Source organism: Alnus glutinosa, chromosome 9 (assembly GCF_958979055.1).
Source record: "Alnus glutinosa chromosome 9, dhAlnGlut1.1, whole genome shotgun sequence".
NCBI lineage: Eukaryota > Viridiplantae > Streptophyta > Magnoliopsida > Fagales > Betulaceae > Alnus > Alnus glutinosa.
The window spans coordinates 15,179,249-15,202,115 of NC_084894.1; the positions used below are offsets into that span (position 1 = coordinate 15,179,249).

The 22,867-nt window shown below is 36.8% G+C and overlaps 1 protein-coding gene and 2 long non-coding RNA genes across 3 annotated transcripts; 1 reads left to right on the plus strand and 2 right to left on the minus strand.

Annotated features, from left to right (window-relative positions):
- Window positions 1-6,048: 6,048 nt before the first annotated feature.
- On the minus strand, window positions 6,049-11,715 carry LOC133878345 (uncharacterized). Its single transcript, XR_009901884.1, has 3 exons — window positions 10,348-11,715; window positions 8,234-8,485; window positions 6,049-6,299 (listed from the first exon to the last, which is right to left on the minus strand). It is a non-coding gene; the product is annotated as an uncharacterized LOC133878345 (long non-coding RNA).
- Window positions 11,716-13,052: 1,337 nt separating this feature from the next.
- Window positions 13,053-15,322, minus strand: LOC133878346 (uncharacterized). The gene is made up of 3 exons (XR_009901885.1): window positions 15,185-15,322; window positions 15,043-15,107; window positions 13,053-14,239 (listed from the first exon to the last, which is right to left on the minus strand). It is a non-coding gene; the product is annotated as an uncharacterized LOC133878346 (long non-coding RNA).
- Window positions 15,323-21,878: 6,556 nt separating this feature from the next.
- Window positions 21,879-22,451, plus strand: LOC133876791 (transcription factor TCP8-like). The gene has a single exon (XM_062315037.1). It carries the CDS (start codon window positions 21,879-21,881, stop codon window positions 22,449-22,451), a length of 573 nt encoding a protein of 190 aa, XP_062171021.1.
- The last annotated feature ends 416 nt before the right edge of the window (window positions 22,452-22,867 follow it).

A 22,867-nucleotide genomic window follows, 5' to 3' on the forward strand; every position in this document is an offset into this window, starting at 1 on the left:
GTCATCAACAACTAAATCAGGATTGTTGGAAATATCTGAATGAATACAAAGCATGCTTTTCAAATTATCACTAGAGAATTTTTCCAATTTCTTCTCATGTGAATCAATAATGTCAAATAGCATGGTATTCTCAGATCTCAAAGAGTCAATCAAAACATGTGATTCAGACAATTGAACAATCAAAGACTCTTTTTCTTGCTTCACCTTTTTAAGCTCTTTATGAAAAATTTTAGAATGTTGAGCATTCTTCAATTTATTAAAAACCTTAAAGAGCATAATATCAAAATCCTCACTAGATAATAGAGAAGAATTCATGATAAAAGGTGTAAAAAAAAAGAAGTCACAAAAGACGAGGATCACACTCAGGAAATAAATCCTAAACAGAGTGTACCCGCTCTGATACCAATTGAAAAATTGAATTGACTTCTAAAAATAAAGTGTGTGCATAAGTGTCAACAAAAATTAAAGCACAGCGGAAAGTAAATGACACACAAATTTTTGTTGACGAAGTGGAAACTCAGTTAAGAGAAAAACCACTCTGGGGCAGCCAAACCCAGGAATTCCACTATTCAGAAGACATAGATAGATACAAGACAGTAACACTCACATGTACCGATGCAGTGGTCGAACCTTGATCTCTGACGTGTAACCCAACACGAACGCTTCCCAACCAGGTTGACCTACCTGAAGGGGTCTTCAATGGAATCCTTTACCTTAGGGCCAACCCCTAAGATAGACTTTACAGCTGATCAAATCACACACTTGGCAAGGCTTTAGAGGAAATATCACGTCTCTAAGCTGTAGAGAATTCACCACCGAATTCTATGTTGAAAGCATGCCTCATTATTTATAGGCTTAGGAAACCCAAAATCGACTCAAAAACGGAGTCTGAAACACGCACGTCTGGACGGGAGCCAGGGCCATCCGGACGGGTCAAGTTTTTCTTGTCCGGAAAGTAATTCTGGAATTTTCTAAAGGGCCGTCCGGACGGGCAAATCTTTCCGTCCGGACACTTATAGGGTCCGTCCAGATGCTCAAATTTCAGAATTTTTTCTAAGCTTTCCAACGACGCAAATTTCGTCCCAATACGATATTTGAGTAAAACGTTATGACCAAAATACCGGAAGGTGTCTGGACGGCTTGACCGAGCGTCCGGATGGTCAACTACAACCGCCGCTCCAAGATAGCGCTAAAAGCTTCCATAACAAGGTCGCGTCCGGACGGTTGCACTTCGGCTGCACAAAATTACCATAATAAGGCTTGGAGCGTCCGGACCATGAAGGCTAACGTCCGGACGGTTGAACTGGTACACGCAATTTCCATATATGAAGCTTGATCGTCCGGACCATGAAGGCTGACGTCCGGACGGTTGAACATGGTATGCACGTTCTTGCCTTATAGAGGACATCGTCCGGACGGGATCACACATCGTCCAGACGGTAGCATCCGTCTTCCCATAACTGTGTCTTGAGGCAGAAACCCTATTTCTTGTCAAACATTGAATGGCGTCCGGACGGTATAACCACGTCGTCCGGACGGATGCTCTAGAACACTGGGATTTTCTCGAACTCTGAAGAGCGTCCGGATGATTTGCCATTACGTCCGGACGGATACAATCTTGAACTGTTCGAAGCTTCTAGACACTGATGGACGTCCAGAGGGAAAGATCTCGTCGTTCGGACGGATGTTGCTGACTGATGAGCGTCCGGACAGAATACCACTTCGTCCGGACGGCTGACAGGGAACCGAAATAAATCCTTGACAACTTCACAGAATCTTCTCGAAGAACATAGCTGAAGAGTAGACTCTGGATAAAGCAGCATCCCTGTGAAAGCAGCAACATTACATAGAAGTGATTTTGTCCAACAGAATGCAGCCAACACAAAAACTAACACAATTGATGTTATAAGTGTTAGTGTAAAAAAAATTAGGGAATGATTCCCTAGCAGATATAAGACAAAAGGGACTGACTCTGCTAGGCTGGAATGTGATTCCCCATTACCCCACTAAGTCTATCTTAATGATCTAGCTCCTAAAGTCTACAGAACCTTATAACCTTTGCTTCGATACCAAAACTGTAACGCCCCCAAACCGCTAACGGTTAGGTTCGTCCATTTTCATACACCAAACTGCAAAATTCGTAAGGTCTGCCAGATAACCTAGCTAATATGCTGAATTAAATAAATTAAATAATGAAAATAATAATAATTTTAAAACTCATAGAGCTTTAATAAATGCGGAAACAGTTATTTCAAAAAAAGCAATTATGTTTGATTCAATAATCGAAAATCTAAAGAAAAACTAAATTATTGTGCAAGTGCACTTATTAAGGTACTGAGATGTAATGTCCTAATGCTAGCCTAGATCCCATCTCGGCCGCCTAGGTCTCTCTGCTCATAACCTGAAAACAAAACAAAATAAGGGGTGAGCGAGAAATGCTCAGTAAGGTAACCCTCAACCATAAAACGGTTGAGTTAAATTCATTTTCTTCAAAACGAGTATTCAAAAACACACTTGAAATCAGAAATTTCCATAATATAAAATATAAATTCGGCATTTTTCGTAAAGCATAGAATCATTGGCTGGTAAATAATCTTCTTATATTTAGGGCCCATGTACACTATTACGCCCTGTGTACTAGGGTTGCGCGGTCTACTGCTACCTCAAGCAGGTAAACTGTGGCCACAGGCCTGCCCCGTCAGCTAATTAATTGAAGTGCACTTAGCATGACATAGGGATGGATTCCGCCTTCTCTAAGTCCTTCAGCGGTTGTGCTTTCATCTAAGCAACGGTACCGAGCTTAAACTCTGTAAATCTCTGTAAATATCTCTGGGGCCAAAATAATAGTGAGGCAACGTGTGGGAGGGTTTTTACTCTCATTTTCTCATTAATTTCAAAAAGCTGTAACTTCCCGTCTCGGGAACCAACTAAGCAATTTACTATAATTAGAAAATCATTTATAACTAAAGCTTCTCTTAAAACTGCTGATTTCAAGAATAACATTTATACCAACAACTTTCATCTCAAAACTATTTTTAAAACAGTCCTTCATGCATCAATATAATTTGAAATACAGAACATGAACAATTAATTGCAAATATGCTAATAAAAGGATAAAGTAATATGACATAAAACAATTTGAGAAGGGGTAGAGGATCCCTTACCTCCTTGAATGCAGTAGGTAGTTGAAATACCTCGACAGCTAACTAGTCACCTGATACAGGTTTAAGTAAATTAATACCTCGCACTAGTCACTAAACTACACACTAACACCACTAAGATTCATCTCGCTAACCTATCGAGAATGGATTCCCTAGATATATTTAAAGACATTAATAAAGGTAATTGTCATCAGAAATATTCTCTTTCATAATAATAAAGTTTAATAAATTTCGATATCACGAACTATACTCTTAATAAAAATGGTTTATAAAAATGATCCATGATTTTAAGAAATTTATGAGAAGGTTTGAAACAGTTGAACTAAAACAGTTTTTTTTTTTGGGTTCTTTGTGGAAAAGATTTAAGAGAAAGAAAAAATAAAATAAAACAAAATAAAAATAAAAGAATAAACAGTAAGTCTAGTCTACAATGTTTACGGCTAGAAGAGAAAAAAAAATATAAATAACATGAACCACTCAGGCGTGGAGACCTTGCTGTCCAAAAAGAAGGAAATAAGAAAAATAATAAAGGCTATGCCTCCTGTGATTTTGTTGCTAGGAAAGAAAAGAAAAAAAATAAACAAATAAATTAAGAGACTGAGAGAAGCACTCGGCGTGAAGTTTCTTGATGGAATAAGAATAATGATAATAAAAGGAATTGCAAGTTTGGCATGTGGTACTACAAAATTTCTGTAAGAGAATTGGAGGAAATAGGAGGATGACGTTGGTATTAGAAAAAGAGCATGAAAAGAACAACATGCAAGTGGGACAAAAGTCTTGGCTGTGTAACAAGCAGAAAAGCAAGACAACAAGGCTATAAAAGAATAGTCAACAGCAAAGCTACAAAAAGAAGAAGAAAAAAAAAGAAAAGAAAAATGATCTAGCTAGTCCTAGAGACCTGCGATGATTGCACTAAACTGAGAAGACATTGTCACAAAAACATCAAGGCTGCATGCTATGGTAGTCATCAAATAAAAGAAAGAAGAGAAAAAAAAAAAAAAAAAATAAGGGAGAAAGACGTACGTTACGTTGGTACAGCAGAAAAGAAAAGAATAGAAATATGAAAAAAATATACTTGCAGGTAGGAGTGAAGGAAACTGAAAATCCTTGTACGTATAGCGCGAGGGAGAAAAGGCTTGAAAACTTTTTTTTTTGTGATGAGAGGAGAGAGTGACGGCTAAAAGATTCATTTATAGGAGTAGGGTTTCAATCTTTGGTTGCTAGGGTTCTATGTACTAAAACAGATATTTTTAATGATAATAAAATTGAATAAAAATATAAAATCTGGTCCTCATATTTTAATATAAATATATAATATAAAAGTGGAACTTAAATTGATATAAATTTATTAAATTTAATAGCAGGTGTTTTAATAAAATATAGAAACGGTTATTTAACAAGGAAAAAAATAAATTTTCATATGTAAAAAATCAGGAGTTTATTATTCTCGTCTAGTTATCCATTCTTATAAGTGGTAAAGACTATTCTACCCTTGACAGGGGTCGGGTTCATTACAATATGAACACATTGTTCTCTAGACCGAGGAATGACCCTTACTCTGATTCCTATAACCTGGCATGGAGAAACTAGTCTAATATCTCATGGCAAGCTCAAGCTCCTGAAAATTATGCTCCGCAATTTCATGAACTGTACCATCAGGGATATTCCCAGTTCAATGATCAATCATATTCTCCTCAATATCAAGTAACTCCACAGCATCAATCCCAGGCTACACCATCTCCTCAATCAGATTCTGACGTTCAAGCTCAGATATTGAAACTTAGGGGTGAGATCAATCAGAAACTCACTCAGACAATAAACTCTCACTCTAAATCCATTGCCAAGATAGAAGTTCATGAAGAGGAGCCATCACCCATCTACTGGCCTCCACAACAACAGTCTCAACAGGAACAAATATACTACTCAATTTTTTGCCGAGATAGATGCCAAGGTAGAGCTCACTTTGAACAAATCATGAACCACCTCAATAGAAAGAAGAAGAGCTTTAAAGACTGTCGGTGGCCAATCCTGATGGACACTACATGGTGGATGAGAGTACTTCTTATCATGAGCAAGCCATCACTAGAATCAAGAATGGAGAAGTGGTTTAAACTCACGTGGAAGAGAGGAAGGATGAGCAAATTGAGACCCAATAAGCTCTACATCGGGCAAAAGGCGAGGAAGTGAGCACGAAGGCTCCTTCATCATCCATTCTTATTCTCGAGACGCCATATGAACCCCGAGCCCCTACTGCTTATGACTTACCAAGAGGTCAGGAGAGTAGTCCATTAGGGCTATTAGAAGTTCAAAAAGAGACCATTGAGGTAGAAAACTTCCTTGAGTATTCTCCTCATTTTACTCCAGTTCATAATTCCTTTTTGGATGAGAAACTGTTTAAGAATACTCAAAGGGATCCACCTCGATATGCGGATATGGAAACTCAATTAAGGAAAAAATCACTCCGGGGTAGCCAAACCTAGGATATCCACTATTTAGAAGACAAAGTTAGTTACAAAGCAGTACTCTCACATACCCTTGATGCAATGGTCATACCTTGAACTCTAACACGTAACCCAACGTGAACGCCTCCCAACTAGGTCTCCTACCTGAAGGGGTCTTCAATGGAATCCTTTAGCTTAGGGCTCCTCCCTAAGCTAGACTTCACACGATCAAATGCAAGCAATGCCACAAAATAAGGATATTGTACTTGTAGCATTGACAGCATTTGCACCATCTTCAACATTGCTCAGTGAGAGCGAGTGCACCCTTACTAGTATAACTTGTCTCGACTGAAGGTCGCCCACTTGAGACCCTTGAATTCTAGCGGTGACTAGTGGACGTTCTCTAGCAAAATGGCATTCTCGACCACATCTAAAACATGCACTAGATCCCTTAAAGCGTACCCTAGAGTCTAGCTTCCCACACTTGGTGTACTGCGTGACACTGAAGTGGCTCACAAAGGCATTCTTCATTCCGAAGGGCCGGGAACTACTACCAAAGAACTGTCTCCTCGACAGGGAGGAAAGAGGAGATAGAGGTGGAGGTGGAGGTGGAGGTGAGTCACTACCATCTCTATCACCCACAGAGGATTCCTCTACCTCATTATGCGATGGAGGTCTTAGTCTAGTTGGCATAGTTCTGCGCAACAACATAAAAGTTTAGCCTACATGTAAGCATATAAATATTGCTATACAAACAAACGCAAGTTATGTACAAATGCTAGTAATCACACAGTGCACACAAATAAGTCTTGTTGAAAGGTCAAGTCTTGATTATAAGTTTTTTTTTTTTTTTTGAAAATCCTAAGGCCCCTTTTGTTTCACTTGGACTCTAGCACCAATCTAAACTTCCGCTTTCCCTATGTCCCTAGAACTAACTGCTTTGATACCATTTTCTGTGACGACCCGACATTTTTTTTTTTTTAAAAAAAAAAAACATAAAATGAGTCATCACAGTGGCACGACTACATGTCTCTCAACCAACATACGGTACACATTCCATAACATGTACTTGATAATCAGAGTTACATCTACACAACGGATAACACATAATAACATTATCAACGTAGCGGAAGGTACATCTATAGACAACAGTTAATTACAACAAAAGAGCCATTAATATGTCTATCTGTTTAAGACTTCTATATAGCTATTAAATACGTACTAAAAGTCTGGCTCATAAATACAATTGTCACATGTGGCACGAGCCATTAACAAAATCTACTAAAAGGCGGACAACCCATGGTCCAACCATTATAACTGTCGCGTCGGGCCAGTTATAACATCCTAAGTAGTATGCTATGACGTCTTTCATTAGATCCATTGAACCTACAGTCAAAATATCAGAGTCTGTACGGTTGTAGGGTTAACGACATCCGTACAGGTGAAAGTATGAGTTCAGCACCTCAGTAGTATAAGACTCACTAAGTATACAACAGACACAAACATAAATGCATGTAGGGTTCAACAACGTTATTCACAAATTATTAAGTAGCATAACAACACATTATCAAGTACAAGTCGCGATGTTCATCACACATTATATTATCACGGTTTCCACTAACAATATTCCACGCATACCATAAACAATATTCCACACATCTCACGTGTGCTAGCACTTCAATGCTAGGCTTACCATCAACACTGCCCGTAAAGGTACGGCCCGCAAGGCACACATCTCACGTGAACTAGCACTTCAATGCTAGCCTTACCACATATCTCACTAGTGCTAGCACTTCAATGCTAGGCTTACCGTCAACACTGCCCGTAAAGCTTCGACCCGCAGGGCACACATCTCACGTGAACTAGCACTTCAATGCTAGGCTTACCACATATCTCACTAGTGCTAGCACTTCAATGCTAGGCTTACCGTCAATGTTGTGAAAATTTTAATGTACTCGCAAGTGCAAGAATCGTTTGCAATATAGCGTTTTGCAAGTGCGAGGTCGATCCCACAGGGTATTGAGTTACGAAAATTAATCTCTATTCAAACTAATCCTATTTTAACCTAGTTCCAAATTTATGGGTTTTTGATAAAATAAAATATAAACAAAATTAATGAAAATAAAAGGTTCTAAGGTTTTGGAATCCACACCCACCAAATCATAGCAACCTAATCTCATGCTCATCTACACTATTTGAAGTTCTCATCATACAAATCTTATGTTTGTTCTACTTTTGCTTCAAAAATTGTTTAAATCATTCAATGAATCCATTCTTCCACAAATCACAAAAGATATCTAGTTTCAACTAAATCATGAAATGTATCCATAGAATGAAACACAATGAATATCCAACATAAATGAAAACCCAAGCCATCAATTTAATGAAACCATATCAAATCATCACTTGTATCCAGAAATCACAAGAGATATCCAATAATAATCTTAAAAATCGGAGTAGAACAATGAGAAATCAAAGCCCATAAACTCAAATGGCATAAATAAGCAATGAAACTCAGTTTCTATTCAATGATGAGGTTTCATCCTCAACCCTAGACGAAATTTCAGTTACACATAACTAAGGGAAGCATAAATAAACTACAAGAATGTATTAAAATCAAAGAAAACTTACAAAGGAAGGATGTTCTAGGTGAAAATCACCCAAGAACCCTAAACTAGAGAGAAATCGGCCCCTGGGGGCGCCCAAACGGTCTCTACCGCGGCTCCTCATGTTGAGAAAATGAGAAAATGACGTATTTATAGAGTTAGCTAGGGTTTCTGTCCCGCAAAAATTCGATCGATCGATCTACTTTTTCAGCACTTCCGAAAATTCAGCTTTTCTATGTATTTTGGCCTTGAAAATTGTCATTTTTCTCTTATTGCCCTGCAAAACGCAAAAACACTAAAACTAACCAAAACATCATAAAGTAACAAAGTTAAAGGTTTAACTAATGTAAATTAAGGGGTCCAAATATACACTTTTTTGGCACTCATCAAATACCCTCAAACTTACATTTTGCTAGTCCCTTAGCAAAACAAAATGAAAAACAAAATCAAAGCATGAAACATAAGTCCTCTTTTATGGGTGAAACGATTGGATTTAGCATATGCAACAAGCCTTTTAAACCCCTAGGACTCCCTAATGGACGAGTGAAGTCTCATGAGGGTTTGCCAGAAATGGTACCCACAAACATTGAAACACTGTGTTGTCAATAAAAAAGAATTTTTTACACAAACCATGGTTCATACGTCATTGGCATGCTTAAAAAGACAAATCCCATCATACACATCAACAGGGGATCCAACATCAAATCATTCATTAATGGACAATAAAGACTTCACATTTTCTCAAAAGTATAGAGTGAAATCAACATGCAATCATGAGGTTTCATTTTAATCTCAGGATAAGTACCTCAAAAATCATTGGAATCCCTATCAAATGAAACAACCAAGGCAAGATATGCAAATTATTTTATTTTATTTTAGTTATCTATTTTTGTAGAGTGAAATCAACATACAATCATGAGGTTTCATTTTAATCTCAGGATAAGTACCTCAAAAATCATTGGAATCCCTATCAAATGAAACAACCAAGGCAAGATATGCAAATTATTTTATTTTATTTTAGTTATCTATTTTTGTTTTTTTTGTTTTTTTTGTTTTTTTTTTATGTGTAGGCTGTGCAATGCTCGGCTCCCTTAAGCTTTCTAATTGACCCATGTAACGAGTGTTGGGCCAGTGGCTCCCAAACCAAATGGTCTTAGGGCACTAGATGTAGATACATCCCTAAAGGCTTAATTTCTCAAGTAAAAAAGGCTACAAAGCCGCCATACAATTAACCAAATTGAAATTCTCACCTTTTGACGCGAACACTCAATGCTTAGTGAGGCAAAAGGCCCGGTTACTCAGTGAAAAACTCAAAATGATCTCTTTTATATATATATATATATATAAATATCTTGCAAGCCAAGGTTATTTATCAATAAGTCATCCAACAATTCTCAAAATACACAATTAAGCACAAATTCATACCCAACAGATTACATGCTAATGTGCTCGTGATAATTCAACTCAAACAAGTGAAGTCTCACTAGCCCAAAAATAAGTCAAAAGATTCTGATTCCTAAAGACATGATGTGTTCAAAACTTTAAGCAAACCAATGAAATGCAAACCACAGTTACGGTTTAACTCAAACTTGACAACAACAATTTTTTTTTTAATTAAAATGGGGTAATTACCTTTTCCCCCCATCAACTACCAGCCATTGTCAACATGCCCCCATGAACTGACACCTCGACCAAAAGAGAGTACCCGACTACCAACTTTACATACTTTGCCCCCTTCCGTTAGGAAATTCCGTTAACTTGGATGGAATATTCCATTTTTGGGCGTTAATTTTGGTTTAAAGACCAAAATGCCCTCCAACAATAATTAATAAAAAAATATTAAAATTAATATATTTTAAAAAGTTGAGGGCATTTATGTCATTTTTGAATTTGAGTTAGGGTATTTAAGTCTTTTCACGAATTAGACTGACGGAAGGGGGCAAAATATGTAAAGTTGGTAGTTGGATACTCTCTTTTGGTCGAGGTGTCAGTTCATGGGGGCATGTTGACAATGGCTGGTAGTTGATGGGGGGAAAAGGTAATTACCTCAAACATTTTAAGAACAAAATGACAACTAAAAATAACTAAACAAACAGAAAAATTAAACAAACAAACAAATGGACAGAATGTTTTCCATACCCCCAAACTTGAATTACACATTGTCCGCAATGTGTAGTGTAGAAATGCATTACCAGAAATACGAAAACATCGAGGTGTGAAAGGTCAAGGCGTCCCTCAAACTTAAACACCAAAACACCTATCAACAAAAACTAACAGCAATATTTTCTCACAAGAAACACACATCAAAAGGTTAATTGCTATCAGAAATAAAAGTAAAATAACAAGAAATTAAATGAAAAATGAAAGAAATTAAATGTACAGAAAGTAAAAAGGGAAAAGAAAATTTACAGCGCCTTCTCCGATCATGTGGATGTCCAACCAATCTCTTCCACCCTTTCCTCTTGAAAATATGGTATTCCTCTGGTGGAATGTTTCGCCATTTTATGTAGCCAACTTGCTTGCTTCGAAGGATCTTCTTAGGACGATGGTGCCTAGATTTGCGCGGTTGTGTGCATAGATCCTTGACAGTTTTGGCATAAGATGGCTCTTTGAGACATTTAAGAATTGAAGCTCAGGGCTCATGAAATGTCTCAAGAGGGATGGTGATGAAGGAATGAGCTTCACTACTCATTTCCTTGTCATTGGACGTATTTGGATTTGGCGGGGGCGCTGTGTGCTCCAGGTGCTTCTCCTTTTCTTTCTCCTCATTGCTATCCACAATTTCCTCATTCTTAAACATGGTGATGGTAGGGACATGCTCATGACAAGAATGGCTAGCATCATCCTCATCAATCATGTAGTGCCCTTCAGCCATCAACTGACTCTGAAACTCTTCTTCCTCTATTCTGGTGGCTTCAGCAACCAGATATTCGAGCGTCCTTCTATCCTGGCAATTGCTTGAGTGTTTTCTATAGTAGCACTCTTCACATCACTAATAGCCTAGCCTGTGAGTTCCATGAAGACCTTGAGAGTGTCTTCCAAAGTGGACTGTGAAGGAGAAGCTGGATAATTGTAGGATGAAGGATGGGAAGATTGATTATCGAACTGTGGATAATCAAGATAGTGCAGTTCCTGAAACTGGGGAGCACATTTCCAATGGCTTGAGCTTGCCACAAGAAATCAGGATGGTTGCTCCAGTCCAAGTTGTAAAAATTGGAGTTTGAATCAAACTCAGGGCTGGAGAAATTGGTGTTCATTTGCTCACAAGTAAGATTGCAGAATTGTCCCCAAGATGGACAATTACTGGCACTATGATAAGGATCGAAGCAATATGAACATGGTTCGTGTGGGTTGATATTGTGAGGGTAGTTGGTTGGATCAGGTGTCCTACCACTAGGTGAAACATCTTGTGCAGAAAAATCACTACAATTATCAAAATAAAAATCCATGTTTCACTTGCACCCTATAGCATGCAAATATCCCACAAAAGAAATGAACCAAGTGTTTTTTTTTAAAAAAAAAAAAAAAAAAACTAAAATAAAAATAAATTAATCAAAGAAAAACAAACAATAAAATAAGGTAAAACAGAAACACAATATTAACAAAATGAACTAAAACCAAACTGGGAAATTTTTTTAGTTGTTTTCGGTTTTCTGTTGGCTTTAGAAATTTCACACAATCGAAATTAATTTCGATCGATCGATTTTCGATCGATCTAATTAATTCTCGATCGATCGAGTTTATAGCGGGCTATTTTTATCTCAATCGATCGGTTTTCAATCGATCTAATTAACACTCGATCGATCGGTTTTCGATCGATCGAATTAATACTCGATCAATCAACTTTACAGAGCACTCAGAAAGTGAAGAAACAGTAGAAACAGAATCCGAAAAACAAACAATTTTACTCTTTTCTTCTTTTTTTTTTTTGGAACAAAAACATAAACAAAACAACAATTACATGAAGCAAAAAAAAAATCTACCTAAACTAGTAGAAAAATAAAATCAATTCAAACAAAAATCGATTTCCACAAATAAAACAATGTCCTCGGCAACGGCGCCAAAAACTTGTTGTGAAAATTTTAATGTACTCGCAAGTGCACGAATCGTTTGCAATATAGCGTTTTGCAAGTGCGAGGTCGATCCCACAGGGAATTGAGTTGCGAAAATTAATCTCTATTCAAACTAATCCTATTTTAACCTAGTTCCAAATTTATGGGTTTTTGATAAAATAAAACATAAACAAAATTAAAGAAAATAAAAGGTTCTAAGGTTTTGGAATCTACACCCACCAAATCATAGCAACCTAATCTCATGCTCATCTACACCATTTGAAGTTCTCATCATACAAATCTTATGTTTGTTCTACTTTTGCTTCAAAAATTGTTTAAATCATTCAATGAATCCATTCTTCCACAAATCACAAAAGATATCTAGTTTCAACTAAATCATCAAATGTATCCATAGAATGAAACACAATGAATATCCAACATAAATGAAAACCCAAGCTATCAATTTAATGAAACCATATCAAATCATCACTTGTATACGGAAATCACAAGAGATATCCAATAATAATCTCAAAAATCAGAGTAGAACAATGAGAAATCAAAGCCCATAAACTCAAATAGCATAAACAAGTAATGAAACTTAGTTTCTATTCAATGGTGAGGTTTCATCCTCAACCCTAGACGAAATTTCAGTTACACATAACTAAGGAAAGCATAAATAAACTACAAGAATGTATTAAAATCAAAGAAAACTTACAAAGGAAGGATGTTCTAGGTGAAAATCACCCAAGAACCCTAAACTAGAGCAAAATCGGCCCTTGGGGGCGTCCAAACGGTCTCTGCCGCGGCTCCTCGTGTTGAGAAAATGAGAAAAAGACGTATTTATAGAGTTAGCTAGGGTTTCTGTCCCGCAAAATTCGATCGATCGATCTACTTTTCATCGATCTACTTAATATTCGATCGATCTACTTTTCGATCAATCTACTTAATATTCGATCGATCTACTTTTTCAGCACTTTCGAAAATCCAGCTTTTCAATGTATTTTTGCTTTGAAAATTGTCATTTTTCTCTTATTGCCCTGCAAAATGCAAAAACACTAAAACTAACCAAAACATCAGAAAGTAACAAAGCTAAAGGTTTAACTAATGTAAATTAAGGGGTCCAAATATACACTTTTTGGCACTCATCAGTCAACACTGCCAGTAACGCTTCGACCCGCAGGGCACACATCTCACGTGAACTAGCACTTCAATGCTAGGCTTACCACATATCTCACTAGTTCTAGCACTTCAATGCTAGGCTTACTGTCAACACTGCCTGTAAAGCTTCGACCCGCAGGGCACACATCTCACGAGTGCTAGCACTTCAATGCTAGGCTTACTACACATCTCAGCCAAGAGCTACTACCCTATGGCCTACCACTGTGCCAGATACTACAACACTAGACTTATCATCTATCAACTACCGAGTTCTCATAATACCAAAGCATCCATACCATATACATATCATCACATGTGTATTCCCAAACATCTTTCTTTCAAAACATACCACATTCCACAACAAACTCATATTTAACACATAATCTCATACTACACAAATCATCATTCCAACTTCATGTTATTTAACCCCAAGCCATTTCAAGCATATCAATATAAACTTATCATCGCAATTCTCACAACTCAATCACATATATATTTTTAGCCACTATTCCATAATCATAAATACAACCAATTTCATCAACGTCCATTTATCATTACAATTCTCAATCCAAATATCTCACAAACTCATCCTCATATATTTTCATGCATATCTTCAATATCAATTCATCAACATATTTTATTTTTCACAATATAATTCATAATCACATATACCAAATCATCATCATAGGGTTAACATCAAATTAAACTAAACATAGCAATTCATATATCTAAATTCTTAAGATCCCTCAGTGAGTAGAATACTCACCTGGTTGCGCGGATATCAAGCTTAGGTCTCCTAGACTCCACCTTGCAATGTATCACTGTGGAATAACACATTGCACTATTTAGTAATTTAAATAATTAACACCCTAATTAGCACTTGAATCGCTCAAGGCTAAACCGTTGAAAATCCTCTAATATTTTTAAAGGTCCCAATTACACACCCGTAAACCTTATTTACTAATTTTAATCACAACACCTCTAACCCCAAACACTTGTTTAAGATTAGACACTAAAATCATATACAAACACTAATTAAACCTAAATAACACTAACCCAAAAATATTTACTAATGGTTAGATATTAAAATTATTATTTAATTATTTACTTATAATATTAATTAGTATCTCACAATTATTTTCACTAACATTTTTATGCTAACATTAACTCTAAAATTACATTCACTAATCTTTTTACAATAATTACTAACTTAATTACTAATTAATTTACTTAAGTCATTAACACATTTAAAATAACATTAACCCATAAGAAAATCTTAGGGTTAACTTCACAAATACTATTTAAACAAAATACCCATAATTATTTATTTTTACTAATATTAGAACATATCCCCATAAATACCTATTTTTACAAAACCAGTAACTAATTTGGGATTAATCATCACAATAACTATAATTAATCCACAAATTAATAATTTAGGTTTTAAACACTAAAAACCCCAAATTAATTTAACCCATCAAATTAGGGTTTCCAACCTTAACCAATAATTTATAAATCACTCCCCAAACACAATATTATTAATCCATAGCATTTACTAAAGGTTAATCATATAAAAATATAACTAAAATTAAATACCCAAAAGTTAGGGTACGAGGAAACTCACCAAAATTCACCAAACCAAAACCCATGGTTTGGGTAGCCTCAAGCAAGTTCCAAGTCACCCATGACCTAAAGAAAACACTAGATTAAACTCATATTTTGCTAGATTTAACCAAAAATTCCAAAATATGAATTTAACTATTTACCTCAAAACGATTGGTAGAAACGTAGATCGAACTTCGTAGATCACGTTACCGAAAACAGATTGAAGATCGGACCATTAAATCTTTATAGATCAAGGATTTTCTATAAAAAAATTTAAGAGAAAAATAAGAAGGAGAGGCACTGCCTCTTCAGGAAAACTAAAGAGGCCATTCAGCCTTTTTCTCTAAACAAGGCACTGCGCCTTGTTTATTTTATTTATTATTATTTTTTTTGTGTAGGTGGCCCTTCCTTTTAGTGAAGGTGGGGCGCACACATCTTCTTTTATTTTTAATTTTTTCTTTTTTCTTTTAATGGCCATTTGGCCAAATGGCCATTTTGTTTTGATATATATACTTTTGTTATGACATTTACTATTTTTTTTTTTTAATTTCATTTTCTATTTTATTTTCTTTTCTAATTTCTTTTCTTTGGACCTAAAAATATTTTCTTGCATTTTAATAACACTAAATTAACCTTAGTCAATTATTTACTCAGTTTTCATATTTTAATTACTACAAAATGTCATGGACATTACATATATGGCATGTAAAGATACACTTAAGTAACTTTTAATAAATGTATCGAGGTATTTCAGTCAGCTCCAATGTGTTATGCTATCAATTCCTAAGTCTTTAGAAGAAAAATATATTCCGCTGCGAGAGTTTATCTCTGATGTAGTAATGTCACGTGGAAACCGGAGGTTTCTGCTTATGAATTTGCAGGCTCAAATTCGGGGCATAACATTTGGCACATGATAAGATTTGATTGGATAAAACTGTTGGATGAAAGAGGGTATGAAATAGAACCTCGTGTTCCATATGATGAACCTCATTTGAAGAATTATAAGAATGAGTATCACCACTCTTAGTTCAGAGCGTTCGGACGTGTTGTCATGACGTCCAGACGGATGCAACCTTGAACTATTCGAAGCTTCTCGATACTAATGAGCGTCCGGACGCATGACTGGGCCGTCCAGACTGAAATATGGGATCCAACTTCTATGAGTTGGAATCTGCACAGAATCTTCCTTGAATACTTGAAATGGCCTTTCTGAAATACTTTGAAGACTATGAAATAAACGGCATCCCTGATTATGACAGCAACATTATATGATAGTGATTTTGTCAAATAGAATGCAGCCAACAAAACTAACACGAGTGATCTATGCAAATAGAAGCTAAGTCCAGCTATAAACATCCTTTCAAAGAGTGATGTCGCTGCCGTTGATTGTCAGGATGGCTGGATCTTGAAAGTGTAGCCAAACGGACGGGCCAATTTCATAATTATGGTGGAGAACACGCTCTTCTTCGAAGACAAAACCGCTGTCCAACGGTTCTCAAGAGGAACCAGTACCGAAGAGCATCCTCGGCCTGAAATCCTTGCTCCGACACCTGCTCTTGTTGGAGGTTGGGGTTAACTTCATGCTCAGGTGAGTGAGTAGCCTCATTTTTCAAAGACATTTTCGAAGAGTTGGGAGAAAAGCTAGAGGGATTGAAGAAAGGAAGTTTGAGAGCAAAAGTGGCTAAGAGTAAAGGTGGAAGCGTAAAAATGAAGAGGTGGAAGTGAAGGTATTTATAAAGAAGGAGCATTTAATGTTCTTCCCAATCACATGTGTCCGGGAACCGAAGCGACAGCCATCAAGTCGATAGCTGTCATGCGTGCCCGAAAAATGAATCAACACCCATCTAGTTAGCCGCTGCACCGAAAATAAAGATTCATCATCAAAGCAGCGCCTCGAGTTCACCTGCTGCACTGTCATGATTACTTCAAAAAAGACGGCCATTGTCAAATGCGGGTTCCAAGAAATCCAAATTCATAAAGATTCTAGTAATTAATTCTCTTATATTCAAAAATTTAGATAAGAGAATTGTGGGGTAACTGTTGGGGAAATTATCATCCCAAAGCCAAGTGGGCCCACGACTAATCCTCGGGCCCATCCGGTTCGACCGACCCTGGAAGAACCAATCGGTCATTAGGATCTCAGATACTTACTACAAAATCTTATGGCTGAATCGTCTCGGGAATGTCAATGTCTCCAATATGCTAGAAGAACATACCTGTTATGTTTTGATTGACTGTATTCTGTTGACAAAATCACTATCATGTAACGTTGCTGTTTTCACTGGGATGCCATATTTTCCGGAGTCTTCATTTCAAAAAAGTGTTTCAAAACATTCAAAGAAGATTCTGTACAGATTCCAATTCAGAGAAGTCAAATCCCCAAGCTTCCGTCCGGACGGCCCTGTAAAGCGTCCAGACGTTCATCGGTTAGCAACATCCGTCCGGATGACGTGGCAATACCGTTCGGACACCCATCAGTGTCTAGAAGATTCAAATAGTTTAAGGTTGCATTCGTCCGGACGTCATGGCAACACATCCGAACACTCATCACAGTTCAACAAGAAATCGGATTTCCTTCACACACACAGAGATATGGGAAGATAGTTGTATCCATTCGGATGACAGGGCAACACCATCCAGACGCTATCCTTGATAAGGCAAGACGTGGAGAAGAATTACAACCGTTCGGACGTCAGGGCTATACCGTCAGGATGCGGTCCTTATTATGGTTATTACGTGCAACAGAAGTGCAACCTTCTGGACGCTAGAGTAACACCGTCAATGAAAAGATTAAATCAGATTGGATTAAATTTCACATTCTGCACAAGTCATAGTATTTTGACCATAACTTTCAACTCAAGTATCGGATTAAGGTGAAATCAGTGGAGTTGGAAAGTTAATTCAAAATACTACAAATCATATTGATTTTTTTTTTTACTTTTATTAAATTTCTCTTCTTCGTTTTTTTTTTTTTTTTTTTATTATTATTTTATGTTTTCATTTCAAGAGTATTTTGTGTTTTTAGTCATGAAAGGCTAAAATCCTCAGCTAGGGTTGAGGATGAAACCTCATCAATGATAACACCTATACTCTTCTCATGATATTCATAGATTCAATATTCTTATGTATATTCAAGTTCCATGTCAATTTATTGAAATATATTCTTTCTATTGATAATTTTTATTGGATGTTTGTTGTAATTCAACCGATGGATACATCGATTGATTTCTTTGAGATTGTGGTATCTATTGTGATTTCCGGATACAATAGATGATTTCGATTCAAAAGGGATAATCGTTGTCATTTGTTTGAGTTGAATTCTTCAAATGTTTTCACGCTTTGTTACTTAAAAATTTGAATATCGAGCTTCTTGAACTGAATTTATGAATAAAATGCAAGAGTAAGGTGTTTGATTTGATTTGGTGAATTCCGATAGCTTAGTGTTTTTCTTCTTTGCGTATTTACTCATTTTATTTTATTTCTTAGCCCTTAAAAGAAATCAAAAATCTTGGCACTAGGTTAAAACGAAAGTGATTTAAATAGAAATTGATTTTCTTTTATTTACACACACTTCCCTGCGGATTTGACCTCGCACTTGCATGTACTATGCTACATACGACTTGTGCGCTTGCGAGTATCAAAATTTGCACATCATGGATCCTTTGGAAAATAGATTGTTGTTGAAGTTATATGTTCAGATTCCAAGGGTCTCTGGTTTTAGATAAGCTTGTCTCCCTAGCTCATGCAAAAAGCCTTTCGTAGTATCATTCCTCCAGATCTGCACCAGTTAGAGGTTCAGTGGTACGTGAATCTTCTCTTTTATCTTGCAGACCAATTACCTAGAGGATTTCAATCTGTGGATGATCAGTTCAGGCTTTGCAGACTCAAGCGACTGAAGGTTTTCAGTCTATGGTACCCGGCTTCAAGAGCTAGACGCCGATATGGCACAAATCCAAATTAATGAACAGATTTTTCTCCGTCACTTGGTTCAGTGGATCAACAGGATTTGGTGCTTTGAGGATTTGTGTTCCTCCCTCTATCAGTTGTTTTACAAACTTCTAATTATTTGGGCTTTTTACAGTTTTCTTTTTCCTGTGTCAAGACTTTGGAAATGTAATATTGGGATACTATATACTCTGTTTACCCTTGTCCTGTTGAGACATCTAGGGGGAGTATTTTATAACTGTAGGTTTTCCATACTCTGTTTACCCTTTGTCCTTCTGAGACAAAAATGGTGAGTATTTTTGGATTTGGACCGCGAATGTATTTTTAACCGGTCAAATGATTTTTGTCCCAGAATGGCCAAAGAGGGAGTTCGTTAGTTTTTGATTGGCTGCATTCTGTTGACAAAATCACTATCATGTAATGTTGTTGTTTTTACTAGGATGCTGTATTTTCCAGAGTATTCATTTCAAAAAAGTGTTTCAAAATGTTCAAAGAAGATTTTGTGCAGATTCCAACTCAGAGAAGTCGGATCCCAAGCTTCTGTCCGAAGCAGCCCAGTAAAGCGTCCGGATGCTCATCAATTAGCAACATCCGTCCGGACGACTTGGCAATACTGTCCGGACGCCCATCAGTGTCTAGAAGATTCGAACAGTTCAAGGTTGCATCCGTCTAGATGCTCATCAGAGTTCGACAAGAAATCGAATTTCCTTCACAAACATAGATATGGGAAGATAGCTACATCCATCCGGATGACAGGGAAACACCGTTCAGACACTATCCTTGATAAGGCAATACGTGGAGAAGAATTGCAACCGTCCGGACTTCAGGCCAACACCATCTGGACGCGGTCCTTATTATGGTTATTACATGCAGTAGAAGTGCAATCATCCAGACACTAGGGCAACAGCTTCTGTAGGTGGCCCAGATATGGTATTGCGTGGAGTGCGTTATGGAAAGTTGGTTACACAATTGTTCGTCCGGACAGCCTCAGCTTGCGTCCTGACGTGGCCTAGAGAAAACTGAATCAGTGTCGATTTAGGTCTTTTGTAGCCTATAAATAGAGGCCTCTAGGCTTGTAAAATTTTGAATTCAGTGTTGAATTCTTCTGTACTTAGAGAGGTTGTTTAGGTAGAAATTGTGAAGATCTACTAGCTCTCTAAGGGTTGTCGATGTGCTCATAATTGAAGTCTATCTTAGGGAGGAGCCCTAAGGTAAAGAAATCCATTGAAAACCCCTTCAAGTAGGAGACTTGGATGGGAGGCATTCATGTTGGGTTATGTGTCAGAGTGCTAGATATGATCGCTGCATCGGGTATGTAAGTGTCACTATCTACGTACTAGCTTTGTCTTCTGGTAGTGAGTTTCCTGGGTTTGGCTGCCCCAAAGTGTTTTTCTCTTAATCTCATTTCTACTTCATTAACAAAATATTTGTGTTCTTTAAATTCTGCATTTACAATATTTTGTTACACGTTGCACACACACACACGGTTAAATTAGAAGTCATTTATTTTTCAATATCGAAGGCCCATATTCAGCTAGTCTCGGGAACGACTTTCTCAGGATCATCACGAAGCGACATGAATGAATCATACTAAAATGCTTGAAGATAATGACCGAAATTTATGGGATAAGGTTTGATCTCATAAATCTCTAGCATGGCTCAAAAGGACTCTATCCTGGGTTTTCCGAAATAGACCCTTATCCCATAAAATGTAGGATAAAAGGACTGATATCTATATGAAATTAGCTGACAGGCAGTGTCCTACCCGAACTGGACTCCTAGGAAAACAATCCCATGCGACCTAAGGATCAAACTCCTACTTAAATTGTGTTAGATCATTTCAATTATCTCATAACTATGTGCCTATAAATAGGTTGTTACCCAAGGTATTAAATTATGGTCTAATCTCTAACTTTACTCTGTTCTTGTTACTCCCTCAAATTGTCTACAGAATCTGACTTAGGCATTGGAGTGGGTTCAGTCGGCACTCTCGACAAGTTGTTTATTATTTTGCAGATCTTAAACCAGACAAATCATAAGACGACACGTCACCATACTGGAAACTGTACCAACAGATACAAACAAGCAAATTAAAGTAAATTGAAACTTTCCTAGTGCAAAAGTACATTAGAACTCATTTGAGACTTAGATAATGTAATTTTGTTTTATTTCATATGCGGGAAAGGTAAATTTGACTTCATAGATGTGTATGTAATCTGATTTTTAAACTAGTAAGATAGATTTGAAATATTGTTTGATTTTGAAAGTTGTATAAGAATTTAACTTATTAATATGATGATAATTAAAAAAATTTCCACCATCATGATTATTAATTTTAAGAGGGCCAGTGTACACTAATTACGGTGGCAAACTTTATTATTGACAACAAATGAAGATATATACACTGGTTTTGGTAAAGTAAGGTCTTAAATGTACATTAGAGGGTCTCTGTACATATGAAAAATTAGGTTCAATGAAGGAAGAGCCTCATCAACGCAACTAATACATTTTGTCTTTTTTCCATTTCTATTTGCAGTACCCAAAGCAAATTAATATTATTGACCTTCCTAATAAGCATATTAACTTACTAGCCATTGGATTCATCCCCTGCATCTTCCAACTCCCCAATCCAATGGCTCTGGTCACCATTAGCGTTACAGAAAAGCATTTAAGATATGAAGGCACATTTCAAACTGAACCAGAAAACTACGTACACAGAGATTTCCCCTAACAGAAAGTGTCAGTGTGAGTTTGAATAATGCAGAAACAATTAAAGAACATTCAAGACTCTCTCTCTCTCTCTCTCTCTCTCTCTCTCTCTCTCTCTTTCTCTCTCTTACACGCACATTACACATATTATATAAACCCTAAAAACCCTGGTTTTATTGTGAGCTTATGGAGTCAGCGAAAATGAATTTGGAAATGACACTCTCCAGCTCCTCAATCAAGCAACCCAAACCTAGTTCTGAAACTAGTACCCCAAGCGTCTCAAAAACCAAGATCCTTCCTTGTAAACCCACAAAAGACCGCCATTCCAAGGTAAATGGTCGAGACCGCCGAATCCGCCTGCCGCCAATATGCGCTGCCCGTGTGTTTCAGCTTACTCGTGAGCTCGGTTACAAAACTGACGGCGAGACCATAGAATGGCTCTTACGCCAGGCCGAGCCGTCCATTATCGCTGCCACTGGCATTGGTGTGGTTTCCACTACTTGTGGTCCCACTGCCGGTTGCATGGTTCCTGTTTCGTCCTGCCCCCCTATGGGTTTCTCAGACTTTCCTTGCAAGGAGGAGACTGGTCATGAAAATAAGTGTGTGTTTTCAAGGCCTGAGCCGGTGTTGCCGCCTTTCGAATTTGATTTGGTTGCAAACTTTGATTTGGAATTTTCCCCCAACGAGATCGCCATGTTGCAATCGGTGACACAGATTGATAAGGAGAAAGATCAAAAGAATGAGACTGAAAGCGAATTTAACACCTCACTATAGTTCTTAAGTTGTACTCCGGCGCTAATTAATGTAAAATGGGAGTACTGCGTCTTTTTTCCAATGGAAGACAAGCTTTTTTTTTTTTTTTTTTTCTTTTCGTCTTGTGGGGATTGGGGGGCAAAGCCCGCTCAATAAATTTTGAGGTATAAGGTAACAAGTTTTAGTGAATGACTTATCACTTTTTATATTTAAATATTAATTAAATTAAATTTATTTTAATATTTATATTATATATTTTTTTTTTATTTAAGATGTCAATTAGACCATTTTCTTCTATTTGTAAAATGTATTTTAATTTTTTTTTTTTTTTAATAACTTGTTAGATATAGAATGACTTATCACTTAATTCAAAGACATGAAATAATAAGATTTAAAAAAAAATAAAGAGAAAAATATAAATAAGTTATATAACCATT